General features: G+C 49.8%; 1 protein-coding gene across 2 annotated transcripts in view; it reads right to left on the bottom strand.

Annotated features, from left to right (window-relative positions):
- saraf (store-operated calcium entry-associated regulatory factor) overlaps nucleotides 1-12726 on the bottom strand; it is a 50717-nt gene extending 37991 nt beyond the window's left edge. Inside the window, exons 1-2 of one of the 2 annotated variants that reach the window (XM_072517049.1) lie at nucleotides 12559-12726; nucleotides 11506-11684 (exon numbers count right to left, since the gene is read on the bottom strand). In XM_072517049.1, the coding sequence (XP_072373150.1) occupies nucleotides 11506-11684; nucleotides 12559-12634 (255 nt within the window). In that variant the 5' untranslated portion in view covers nucleotides 12635-12726. Of the gene's footprint in view, nucleotides 1-11505; nucleotides 11685-11806; nucleotides 12011-12558 lie in introns of those variants that run through there. The other variant, XM_072517048.1, reaches the window with a different exon arrangement.
- Nucleotides 12727-14202: the final 1476 nt, after the last annotated feature.

Raw genomic sequence — 14202 nt, 5'->3', positions numbered from 1 at the left:
GATAAGATGCAATCCACCAGCAAGCTCCCATCCCGACAGATGCCTCGGAAATTTGATCTTTTCTTGATCTCATTAGTTCGGAAAGTTTCTCTCAAACCTTATGACCACGTTGGCTCCCTTACACCTTCTTCTGAAGAAAAATCAGATATGGGCCTGGGACCAGCCGCAGCAGATAGCCTTCTGGCAGGCAAAGAAGCAGCTGTTAACTTCCAGGCTACTGAACCATTATGATCCAACCAAACCCTTACTCATAATATGCAACGCTTCCCCCTATGGGATTGGGGCCATTCTGCCCCACCGGATGTAGAATAGAAGGAAATGGCCACTCGCCTTCATCTCCCGTATGTTGGCTGCAGCAGAAAGAAAGTATGCACAGCTCGGGAAAGGAGGTTTGGAGGTGGCTTTTGCAGTGAAATGTTTTCACCAATAGGTCTATGGCCGTCACTTCACCATCATTACAGATCATAAGCCTTTGCTCAGGCGACTCTGCCCATTGCCTCCACGTGAATCCAGCGCTAGGCCCTTTTACTGGCCGCTTACAAGTATTCTTTTGAACCTAGGCTGAGAACTCAAATCACAAATGCCGATTCACTGAGCCGGTTACCTCTGGTCCCATATCGACCCCCAGGATGGTCGGGGCAGTCGCAACTCTGAATTTCACGGACTCCGTGACTGTCATGGCATCACAGTTCTGTGAGTGGATCCAGACGGACCCGATCCAATCTAAAGTTCGGCACGTGATCTTATAGGTGGATAGCATTGGCGGCTCCCAGGGCATTTTCCTACAAGCTGTCGGAGTTCAATGTAGAGAGGATGGTATTCTGCTGTGGAGTACACGCGTAGTCACCTGAGACAGAGGACAGGAGTTAATTTTGAAAGACAAGTTGAAAATGCTGGCACGCAGCTATGTATGGTGGCCGGCCTTGCCGCGGACATTGAGAAGGGGTCCATGTTCCTCTTGTTGATTGACGCCCATTCTAAGTGGCTTAAAGTGCACAAGGTGGTGGGAACCTTGTCCTGGGCAACCACAGAGAAGTTACGTTTATCATTTTGCACACACGGCCTCCCTGAAGTACTTGTCACTGATAACAGCACTCCTTTCGCTAGTCAGGGGGTCTCCAGGTTTCTGAAGGCAAATGAGGTGCGGCATATTCGTACCACCCCATATCACCTGACTTCTAATAGTTTAGCAGAGCGAGCAGTTCAAACATTTAAACGGGGGCTCAAGAAAGAGTCTTTGGGATCGATGGGCACTTGGTTGGCTCATTTCTTGTTTCACTGCAGGACCACTCTGCATCCAGTGACTGGGGTAGCCCCTGCAGAACCACTAATGGGCCGGAGACTTCATACCCGCCTGGTTCGATTTTTCCTGATATAAATGCGAAAGTGCGCCACAACCAGGAGCACAAGGACATTGCCCAATTCAATGTCTAACTTCCAGGCACCTTGTACCGGGTGATGGCTCAGTGTTCGTTCAAAACTTCGCCGACGGTGCCCAGTGGATCTCTGGAGTTATTCTCCACCAGACAGGGCCAATTTCTTACAGAATCGTGTTAGCGATAGCACCTTGACCTCATTCAGTCCAGACGCCCACTTTTTCAGAAAATTTCTTGTCCTCAGAAACGTCTTTTGATCAGGCCACGATGGAACCCCAAGACGCTGAAATGACTACGGTCGGCAACTCGGACTCAATTGCAGCTGCCACCATATTTGTTACTGAAGCAGCATTCATCTTCCAGATTCATGCCATCCAATCCAGTACCTCAGGTGTCCAATGCCCAGTCAGACACCAAAAGTATCCGGTGCCCTCCTCCGTCACGGTCTTCAGAGGATTCTTCGGTCTTTGTGGGGAGACATGTTAAAACCCCACGGGTCTTACGGTGTACGGATGATTAACTACTCAGTGGATCGTGCAGAATACAAGCTTCCCCGATAAGGGAGCAGGGGACCTTTAACGATGTCTGGCTGTATAAATACAGTCGTCCAGTAAGGCACCGACTAGAGAAGACCCAGTAGGAAACTACTGGAGCTGTATGTAACAATTACGAAGTAAAATAAGTTTTTGTTTCGACCAACTCAGTGTGGACTCTTCGCAGACCTTCCAAACGTTTATATTACCACTGTTTATTATCCTTTCCCAAACCACAATAAATGCCATTTGCCGCTCAGCTCTTCAATCTTCCCAGGTCTGTTATTTGGATTGGATTGGATTTGTTTATTGTCACGTGTACCGAGGTACAGTGAAAAATATTTTTCTACGAGCAGCTCAACAGATCATTAAGTACATGAGAAGAAAAGGGAATAAAAGAAAATACATAATAGGGCAACACAACATATACAATGTCACTACATAAGCACTGGCATCGGATGAAGCATACAGGGTGTAGTGTTAATGAGGTCAGTCCATAAGAGGGTCATTTAGGAGTCTGGTGACAGTGGGGAAGAAGCTGTTTTTGAGTCTGTTCGTGCGTGTTCTCAGACTTCTATATCTCCTGCCCGAAGAAAAAAGTTGGAAGAGTGAGTAAGCTGTGTGGGAGGGATCTTTGATTATGCTGCTCGCTTTCCCCAGGCAGCGGGAGGTGTAGATGGAGTCAATGGATGGGAGGCAGGTTCGTGTGATGGACTGGGCGGTGTTCACGACTCTCTGAAGTTTCTTGCGGTCCTGGGCTGAGCAGTTGCCATACCAGGCTGTGATGCAGCCCGATAGGATGCTTTCTACGGTGCATCTGTAAAAGTTGGTAAGGGTTAATGTGGACATGCCGAATTTCCTTAGTTTCCAGAGGAAGTATAGGCGCTGTTGTGCTTTCTTGGTGGCAGCGTCGACATGGGTGGACCAGGACAGATTTTTGGAGATGTGCACCCCTAGGAATTTGAAACTGCTAACTAACTCCACCTCGGCCCCATTGATGCTGACAGGGGTGTGTACAGTACTTTGCTTCCTGAAGTCAATTACCAGCTCTTTAGTTTTGCTGGCATTGAGGGAGAGATTGTTGTCGCTACACCACTCCACTAGGTTCTCTATCTCCCTCCTGTATTCGGACTCGTCATTATTCGAGATCCGGCCCACTATGGTCGTATCGTCAGCAAACTTGTAGATGGAGTTGGAACCAAGTTTGCCAAGTGTGTGTACAGGGAGTAGAGTAGGGGGCTAAGTACGCAGCCTTGCGGGGCGCTGGTGTTGAGGACTATTGTGGAGGAGGTGTTGTTGTTCACTCTTACTGATTGTGGTCTGTTGGTCAGAAAATCGAGGATCCAGTTGCAGAGTGGGGAGCCAAGTCCTAGGTTTTGGAGCTTTGATATGAGCTTGGCTGGGATTATGGTGTTGAAGGCGGAGCTGTAGTCAATAAATAGGAGTCTAATGTAGGAGTCCTTGTTTTCGAGATGCTCTAGGGATGAGTGTAGGGCCAGGGAAATGGTGTCTGATGTGGACCAGTTGCAGCGGTATGCGAATTGAAGTGGATCAAGGCGTTCTGGGAGGAGTATGGAGGTGATGCGCTTCATGATCAACCTCTCGAAGCACTTCATTACGACTGAAGTCAGGGCCACTGGTCGGTAGTCATTGAGGCACGTTGCCTGGTTCTTCTTTGGCACCGGTGTGATGGTGGTCTTCTTGAAGCAGGTGGGGACCTCGGAGTGGAGTAGGGACAGACTAAAGATGTCCGCGAATACCTCTGCCAGCTGGTCCGCGCAGGCTCTGAGTGCACGACCAGGGATCCCGTCCGGCCCCGTCGCGTTCCGAGGGTTCACTTTCAGGAAGGCCAATCTGACTTCGGAAGCTGTGATGGTGGGTATGGGTGAATTATGGGCTGCTGGGGCACTCGACAGCGGATTGTTGGTTAAGTCTGTTTGATCAGCCTGTTCTCTATTACTTACAGTCCTTCTTAGTTTGGTATTATCTGCAGTTTTATTTCTGAGCCTACTTCGAAACCCATTGCACATTTTCTTTTTTTTTTTTAAATCAACATTTTATTGAGGTATTTTTTGGTATTGTAACAACACAATAAATAATGTTCATGAAACTATAAACATAGTGCAAAAGCCATCTCCCTCCCTTACAGGTCCCACCTTTATTAACCCCCTACTCTAAGCTAAACTAACCCCCCTCCTGCTGACGATTAATTTTCCACGAAGAAGTCAACGAACGGTTGCCACCTCCGGGCGAACCCCAACAGTGACCCTCTCAAGGCGAACTTGATTTTCTCCAAACAGAGAAAGGTAGCCATGTCCGATAGCCAGGTCTCCGACTTCGGGGGCTTTGAGTCCCTCCAAGCTAACAGTATCCGTCTCCAGGCTACCAGGGAAGCAAAGGCCAGAACATCTGCCTCTTTCTCCTCCTGGATTCCCGGATCTTCTGACACCCCGAAAATCACCACCGCTGGACTCAGCACCACCCTTGATTTTAACACCTTGGACATGACATTTGCAAACCCCTGCCAGAATCCCCTAAGCTACGGACATGCCCAGAACATGTGGACATGGTTCGCTGGTCCTTCCACACATTTTGCACACCTATCTTCCACCCCAAAGAATCTGCTCATCCGGTCCACTGTCTTGTGAGCCCGGTGAACGACCTTAAATTGTATCAGGCTGATCCTGGCACATATTGCGGACGTGTTGACTCTTCTCAATGCGTCCGCCCATAGACCATCCTCTATCTCTCCTCCCAGCTCCTCCTCCCACTTGCGCTTCAGCTCCTCGGTCTGCATCTCCTCTGACCCCATAAGTTCCTTGTAAATATGACAGACATTCCCTTCTCCTACCCACCCTCTGGAAACTACCCTGTCCTGAATCCCTCTTAGCGGTAGGAGTAGGAAGGTTGACACCGGTTTACATAGGAAGTCCCGCATCTGCAGATACCGGAATTTGTTTCCCCTCGCCAATCCAAACTTCTCCTCCAGCGCCCTCATACTCGGAAAGCTCCCCTCTATAAACATATCTCTCATCCTCTCAATCCCTGCTCTCCGCCATATCCGGAACCCCCCCCATCCATACTTCCAGGGGCAAACCGGTGATTATTACAGATTGGGGACCAGACCAATGCTCCCTCTGCTCCCACATATCTCCTCCATTGTCCCAGACTCTCAGGGCCACCACCACCACGGGGCTGGAGTACCGTGCCGGCAGGAATGGCAGAGGAGCAGTTACCAACGCCCCCAAACTGGTGCCCTTGCATGAAGCCGCCTCCATTCGTTCCCATGCCGATCCTTCCCTCACCACCCACTTCCTGATCATGGCTATATCCGCCGCCCAGTAATAGTTACTCAAATATGGCAGCGCCAGCCCGCCCTCTCCCCAACTCCGCTCAAGCATTACTTTCCTTACCCGTGGGGTCTTGCCCGCCCAAACAAAGCCAGAGATCACTTTGTTGACCTGTTTAAAAAAGGATCGCGGAATAAAGATGGGGAGACATTGAAACACGAACAGGAATCTCGGGAGGACAGTCAACTTCACGTCTGCACCCTTCCAGCTAATGACAACGGGAGCGCGTCCCATCTCCGAAAATTGTCCTTCATTTGGTCTACTAGCCGGGCCAGATGTAATTTATGCAGCCGGTCCCATTCCCGTCCCACTTGAATGCCTAGGTACCTAAAGCTTCCCCCTACTAATCCAAACGGCAGCTCCCCCAATCGCCTCTCCCTTCCCCTCGCCTGGATCGCAAACATCTCACTTTTCCTCATATTTAGCTTATACCCTGAAATTCCCCAAGAATCCTCATGATTTCTTCCATCCCCTCTAATGGGTCCGATACATACAGAAGCAGGTCGCCGGCATAGAGCGAGACTCGGTGCTCCATCATCCCCCGGACCAGCCCCTTCCAGCTCTCAGAACAATTGCCAACTGCTCTATAGCTAGCGCGAACAACAGTGGGGAGAGGGGCATCCCTCTCTCGTCCCCCAGTGCAGTCTAAAATAGTCCGATGTTGTCCTATTTGTCCGTACACTTGCCACAGGAGCCTGATACAGCAACCTGACCTAGTCAATAAAGCCACGCCCAAATCCGAACCGTCCCAGTACCTCCCAAAGATAATCCCATTCTACCCGATCAAAAGCCTTTTCTGCATTCATTGCAATCACTACCTCCACCTCCCTACCTTCCAGGGGCATCATGATCACATTTAACAGCGTTCTTACATTGGCCACCAACTGCCTACCCTTAACAAACCCCGTCTGGCCCTCCCGAATAACATCCGGAACACAATCCTCAATCCTGGAAGACAAAATTTTGGCCAGCGGTTTGGCATCCACATTCAACAGGGATATCGGCCTGTAGAAGTCACACAGCTCCGGGTTCTTGTCCTGCTTCAGAATAAGCAAAATCGTGGCCTGTGACATCGTTGGGGGCAGCACCCCTCTTTCCCTTGCCTCATTGAACATCCTCATCAACACCGGCCCCAATATCCCAGAGAACCTTTCATAAAACTCCACTGGGTACCCGTCTGGCCCCAGGGCTTTGCCCGCCTGCATGGCCTTCAGACTCTCCACCATCTCTTCCAACCGATCGAGGTTCCCAGTCCTTCTACCAGCTCCCCGTCCACCTTTGGGAAATTCAGTCCCCCCCCCCCCCACCCCCTCCCAAGAAGTGCCTCATCCCCGCCGGCCCCGTAGTGGGTTCCGACCTGTACAGCCTACTGTAGAAATCCCTAAACGACTTATTCACCCCTGCTGAATCTCCAACCATGTTCCCATCTCCGTCATTTACTTTCCTTATCTCCCTGGCTGCCTCTCTCTTTCTAAGCTGCTGTGCAAGCATTCTGCAGGCTTTCTCTCCATACTCATAGATCGCCCCCCTCGCCTTTCTCAGCTGCTCCACCGCCCTCCCTGTGGTTAACAAGCCGAACTCTGCCTGTAGCCTCCACATTCCCTTAAAAGCCCCGCTTCTGGGGTCTCCGCATACCTCCTATTGATCTGTAGTATCTCCTTAACCAGTCGGTCCGTCTCTGCCCTGTCTACTTTCTACCTGTGGGCCCGTATTGAGATCAGCTCCCCTCTAACCACCGCCTTCAGTGCTTCCCAGACCACCGCTGCTGAAATTTCCCGTGTCGTTGACCTGCAGGTGGTTCTGAATACATTTCCTCAGCCGCTCGCACACCCCTTCGTCAGCCAGAAGTCCCACATCTAACCTCCAGTGCAGGCGCTGGTTACTGTCTTTATTAACCTGCAGGTGAACCCAGTGCGGAGCATGGTCTGAGATTGTGATCTCCGTGTACCCCGTGTCCATCACCCCTGCCAGTAAACCCCTGCTCAAAATGAAGAAAACGATCCGGGAGTACACTTTATGCAAGTGTGAGTAGAAGGAGAACACACGTGCCCTCTTGACCGGCCCATTTAACCCTCAACCATTCCAGGTGATCAGCCTAGTTGGGGGGCTCATTGCCCCTCCCCCGATCAGCCATCCCCTTTTTTGGGCCCGCCTCCAGCCTATGCTCCACGCCTCCACCGGCCCGCCCCCCCGCAGCCTCCGCCCCCAACCTCCTCTTTGTCCGTTGGCCCCAGTCCCTCCCTCGTCAGCAGAACAATTTCCCCCCTCCCCCGCCTAGTAACAACACTCTGTAACCCAACCCCTTTGATAAACCAAACATATGCATACCCCCACTGCAATTCCGTGAGCTAGCCCGCCCAGCTAGCTTGGTGGCCCCATCCCTGGCGCCGGATAGTCTCCCACCTATTGTTCCCTCCCCATCCCCCCCCACCTATTGTTCCCTCCCCATCCCCCCCACCCCCAGCCCCCCGATCATACAAACATACTCCAACATCAAACAATCCCCACAATTGCCTGACAGAAAAACACCAACATCTAAACAAGCACACCTCCATCCCCCAACGGTGCAAATGAAAACCTTAACTCACACAGCTCTGCCACTGGTCCCAAATCAATAGAGGGCATTACAAACAGCTTCCACAAATCGAAAAACGAGAAACTCTTTTTTAAAGAACAGAGAAACCAAAAGAAAAAAAATAACATGAACGCTGCAGCAAAGTTCAAAAGTTTTCAGTCCACCACCAGTCCTTTCCTTTTCACAAAGCCCAGTGCATCCTCAGGCGACGCAAAATAAAAGTGCTGTTCCTCGTACGCGACCCAGAGACGGGACGGATACAACAGTCTGAGCTTCACCTTTTTCTTAAAAAGGATCGACCTAATCTGGTTGAAGCCCGCTCTTCTCCTGGCCACCTCCACACTCAGGTCATGGTAGACCCGCAGGATACTTCCCACTTACAGTGCCGTGTCTGCTTGGCCCACTGTAGAATGCGCTCCTTATCCAAGTACCTGTGGAATCTCACCACCATTGCCCTTTGGGGGGGGGGGGGGGGGGGGGTCTCCCGGTCGCGGCTTCCTTGTGAGTGCTCTACTGAGCCCTGTGCACCTCCAAGGGTCGGGAGAATGCCCCATCCCCCAAGCAGCTTCTCAAACATATCTGCGATGTATGCCCCAGCGTCCGCTCCTTCGGACCCCAACAATTCTCAAGTTCTGCCGGCGGGGCCTCTTCTCTAGATCCTCAACCTTCTCCAGGAGCTTCTTCTTTTAGTTTCTCAGCATCCCCACCTCCAACTCCACCGCAGTTTGATGTTCCTCCTGCTCAGCCAGCGTCTTCTCCACCTTCTGGATTGCCCGATCTTGGGCATCCAATCTAAGCTCCAGCCGCTCAATCGACTCTTTTATCAGGTCCAAACAGTCCCGTTTCTGCTTAGAAAAGTCTTCCTGAATAACTTGCATCAGCTGCTCCGTTGACCACTGGGTTGACAGGCCAGAGATCCGGTCCTCCGCCACGCTGTCTCCCGCTGCAACTTCAGCCGAAGCCGTCTCTGTCTTTCGGTTTCTGCCTTTACGAGCACTTCTCGTCCTTCTCTCCATGCACCGATGTGCAAATTCAGTACACAATTGCCTCTTTCTTCAGTTTTACAGTTCAAGTCCGGTAGAAAATCAGGGGAAAAGGTCCAAAAGTCCGACCCGAGCGGGAGCCACCAAATGTGCGACTTACTCCTTCATAGCCGCCACCGGAAGTCGATTGCACATTTTCTAACCAGCAAAGGCCCCAGTAGTAATTTCTGAAGCACCCACTAGTCACCATCTTTCCATCCAAACAAACCCTTTGTACAATAATGTTCTTAACAAATTTTGTTCCATTTAATCAGCACTGAATATTTGAAACAAGTACCCTAATTTCCTTTCCTCAGCATGCAGAAACAAGGCAGTGCTTCAAACATGTCTAATTTGATTTATTTCATTAAATGCCCTAGGGTGCAGTACATCTGGACACAGGGCCTTTGGTGTGCTTAATTGCCTTCACAAATATATTGCCTCACAATCTCATCATTTTGATCAAAAATCCTATCTCAACATTTGGAAAACTCTCAGGGGGCTTCCTCTGTGAACACAGAGAGAAACAATAAATGTCATAAATTTGCCATTCCTTGGCCACTTGATATATTGGCTCTTTTTAGGTCCTTCATTTTCCTACCCATCTGTTTGTTTGTTTGAAATACACTTGCTATTCCCAGCATACGTAATGTTAGTCTGTTGACCCTCCTGACCAGTTTCTTACTCTCCTTAACCAGATTCCTGATTTCTTGTCTATATGCAATTTTTAATCGATCAATAAAGAAAACCAAGAAACAAATGTTGGAATTTCCTTGTGGCAAAACTGCATTATATCTTTTTTTTTATCGTCACAAGTAGGCTTACATTAACATTGCAATAAAGTTACTGTGAAAAGCCCCTAGTCGCCACATTCTAGCGCCTGTTCGGGTACACAGAGGGAGAATTCAGAATTCTCAGCTGGTACAGGAATTGAACCCATGCAGTTGGCCTTGTTCTGCATTACAAACCAACTGTCTAGCCCACTGAGCTAAACCAGCTCTGCTTTTATTCTAACCAGAATAAAAGAAAAACCTATTAAACTAAATCATAATGGGATCAGATATTGCCTTTGGTGGCAAACATGTAGAGGATGAATGGAATTGTGGTGGAGGCAGATAGAATCAGGGATTTCAAAGGAGAATCTGACAAGCACCTGAAGAGAAAAAATATGCAGGGTGACGAGGAAAGAGCGTGGGAGTTGGTCTGGCTGAGCTGAACTTGCAGAGAGCTAGTTTGGACATTACGGACCAAATGGGCTCCTTTTGTGCTCAAACCATTCTATGATTCTAACATACACTAACCCATATTGGCCTTTGTACTGGAAGTTCCTGTTAGCCATCGAACCATAAGAGACCATAAGACATAGGAGCAGAATTAGGCCATTCAGCCCATCGGGTCTGCTTCACCATTCAATTGTGGCTGATATATTTCTCATTCCCATTCTCCTGCCTTCTTCCCATAACCCCGATCCAAAAACCATTCAAAACTGATGTGTCCTCTCCAGAGCACGGAGGACAAACAAACTGCATTTCTTAAACCAGTCAGACTGGGAAATTGATTTTGGCAACAGAGTCTGAACCAGGAACTATCAATTAGCCTCTCAGTCCAGATTTTATGGTAGCAATGATGGCAAAATTACCGGTATCACCATCATTATTCGTCTGAAACCTCTGGATTCACCGCCTGCAGGATGCTCCGTTTTGCCGACAGCCCAGGGGTTTCCCGACAGCGTGGGGCTGCCCCACAATGGGAAACCCCATTGACCAGCTGGCGTAACGGAGCATCCCGCCGGCAGGGTGAAGCATGTGGTGCGGCAGGACGGAAAATCCAGCCCCATAAAATTCAAGTCACCAAATTCAATGTCAAAATTAATTACAGAAAGCAAAATAAAGAGTGGGATGGAACGATGGGATTAACACAGAGGTAAGGGACAGAAAGAAACATGTTAAAACATTAACGTTTCCAATACCAATTAAAATCTGAAAGAGTGAGACAGCGATTTTGAGACTTACCACACTGTTACCAGGGTACTCACATAACCTTAACTTTTTCTGGAGTGCTTTATCTGTAGCTAGAAGTACAGCAACTTCATGCCCCTCACCACATTTGAATGGTGAGTCATTATCTGGAAGCCTTTGAAGGAGCACTGTACCATGGAGAGCAACGTTCTGATTTTGTGCTCAACTATGCACTCAATGGAATTTGCTGTCTGATTGCCAAATAAATAAATGTTCAGTACTGTTAGCCTCACCATTAATCTACTGAAAGATCGAGTCCACTATCATAGGTATTTATCATCACACTCTATTCCCTATGGTGCAAACAATTTGTGGAACTCTGTACCGAGGAACGGCCTGTATTTTCTCGCCACATGTGTCTTGGCTGAGTTTCTCACCAGATGATGTACTGACAATAACGTAATCTTGAAAGGGTACCACTTTTCCTCTGTACTTCTCCATATGAAGTCTCGTCCAGTTTCCATCCTTCAACCCACAAAATACAGTTTCCCAAAATTGATCATTCGTGTGGTAATCCTCTCCTGCTTCAACATCAAACTCCACCTACGTAGTGAATGCAGCTCTCATTGTAACTTTACCCAATGCCATCTGGTAACAATTGGAAATTAGACTAGAACATTCAGCTGCATACCTGTACATCATAACCATCCCAGCCTTTGTTATAACACTGCACCACTTTTGGAAAGAAGGCCTTACAGCCAGCTGTTCCACCAACACACTGCAGCTGGGGCACAGGACTTGATCTGCGTCCAGTGGTATACCGTCCGCTATACAATGTCAGAGCTTGGACTTCTCGGAGAAGGACTCTTTCTGGAGATGAAAAGAGACATTAATAGCTATTTTCGCAGAAGAATTATCAACTCACATTATCCATCCTACATTTAACTTCAGACTTGAGGGGTTGGCAGAGGAGGGGATAGGGATTAACATACTTGTGAATGTAGCCAGTTGATCAGGTTGATTATAATCGTGAATGGAGTGACGAACATAGCTCAGTAATCCGAGGACAATTAATGAAATGCAACTCATGCTGCTCAGTGGAAGTAATCAACAACAGTTAGTGTGCTGGGGCAATTTATGCCACTCAAAATGAGTTCTGGGGCAATAGACATCACTCATTGGCAACAAATGGTGTTGACTGCAGCTCAGTTAGTAGCACTCATCTCCAAGTCAGAAGGTTGTGGATTGAGGAAGAGCTGCAGAGATGTTAAACCGAGATTCTGTCCGCTCTCTCAGGTGGACCTGAAAGCTCCTGCAGCACCATTTTATTTTCTTTATTGTTTCATGGGCTGTTAGCGTCGCTGGCAAGGTCAGCATTTGTTGCACACCCCTAAATTTCCTAGAACCAGATTCTCTGTATGTTTATTGCTGATCCCAAGAAGTCATTTTTTTAAGAAGCAGTGGAAATCCAGAACACCCCTCCCCCCCCCCCCCCGTCCCCAAAAGGTGGCCAATTGATTATAACGCTGAGTTTGATTGATTTCTGTTAGGCAGAATTTAAAGAGTTACAGAACCATAACGGTGATGAGGCAGGTCATGCATCGGCCATGATGTGAGTGAATGGCGGTACAGGCTGGAGAGGCCTCTTCCTGGTCCTTTTATTAACAGACTGCGGGCTTTCTTCATGGGCCCAAAAGCCAGATTGTCGTGGGGAAAAACTGAGTGCGCCCCTGCTCAGCCCTACCTGAATCGTGCGCTCCCTTCGCTTGCATCAAGAGCTGCAGCAGCCACAGGCAATAGCACAGGCCGAAGGCAGACATCTTTCAGCACTCCACTGAGCAGCTACCAGGTAGAGAGAACGCATGCGCACTCAGCTCCACTCGCCAAGCGCACAATGCAGCATGTACCTACGTCCGCGCGCGGCCTCTGCTGATGTCATCGCCGATTAGGCACCGCCCATTTCGTTGATGGCGAGTGGCCCCGCCCCCTCGCCCACACCTGTCACCCTGCCCCAATTCCTCGTGTATCTCACTCGCCCCCCCCACCACTCATTCCCCATCATTCCAACTCCACTCCCTCCCAATCCCTCCACTCCATTCCCCAAACTCCTTCCCTGTCCCTCCAACTCCACTCCCTCTCTAACCCCTCCAACTCCACTCCCAATCCCTCAACTCCATTCCTCAAACTGCAATCCATCCCTCAAACTCCCACCCTACCCCTCAAACTCCACTCCCTATCCCTCCACTCCATTCCTCAAACTGCAATCCATCCCTCAAACTCCCACTCTATCCCTCCAACTCTACTCATAGAGGTTCATAGAATTTACAGTGCAGAAGGAGGCCATTCGGCTCTTGGAAAGAGCACCTTTCTTAAGCCACCCTATCCCAGTAACCCCTCCTAATGCCTCCAACTCCACTCCCTACCCTCTTCATCCCTCCAACTCCATTCACTGCCCATACCCCAACTCCACTCCCAATTCCTCCAAATCCCTCCAAAAGGGCAGCACAGTAGCATGGTGGTTAGCACAATTGCTTCACAGCTCCAAGGTCCCAGGTTCGACTCCCGGCTTGGGTCACTGTCTGTGCGGAGTCTGCACGTTCTCCCCATGAGTGCGTGGGTTTCCTCCGGGTGCTCCGGTTTCCTCCCACAGTCCAAAGTTGTGCAGGTTAGGTGGATTGGCCATGCTAAATTGCCCTTAGTGTCTAAAATTGCCCTTAGAGTTGGGTGGGGTTACTGGGTTATGGGGATAGGGTGGAGGTATGGACCCTGGGTAGGGTGCTCTTTCCAAGAGCCGGTGCAGACTTGATGGGCTGAATGGCCTCCTTCTGCACTGTAAATTCTATGAAATCCACTCCCTATCCGCCAAATCCCTCCAACTCCACTCACTGCCCATCCCCCAACTCCACTTCCTCCCAATCCCTCCAACTCCACGCTCCATTCCTCCAACTCTATTCCCTGCCCTTCACCCAACTCCACTCCCTACCCTCCTCATCTTCCAACTCCCTGCCCATTCCTCCACTCCCCATCCCTCCAACTCTCCCCTCCAACTCCACTCCTTCCCCAAACCTCCAACTCCACTCCCTGCCCATTCCTCCACCCCATCCCTCCAAGTCCACCCCATTCCTCCACTCCCTGCCCTTGCCCCAACTCCACTCCTTCCTCATCCCCCAACTCCATTCACTCCACTCTCTCCCCATCCCTCCAGCTCCACTCTCTGAAACCCCCAATTCCACTCCCTACCCATCCCTCCCTCCCTCCCCATTCCCCCAAATCCACTCCTTCCCCATCCCACCAACTCCACTCCTTCCCCATCCCACCAACTCCACTCCCCATTTCCCCAACTCCACTCCCCATTTCCCCAACTCCATTCCCTCCCCATCCCTCCAAC

Source organism: Scyliorhinus torazame, chromosome 9, assembly GCF_047496885.1.
Source record: "Scyliorhinus torazame isolate Kashiwa2021f chromosome 9, sScyTor2.1, whole genome shotgun sequence".
Taxonomy (NCBI): domain Eukaryota; kingdom Metazoa; phylum Chordata; class Chondrichthyes; order Carcharhiniformes; family Scyliorhinidae; genus Scyliorhinus; species Scyliorhinus torazame.
This window is presented reverse-complemented; position numbering and strand designations above follow the sequence as displayed.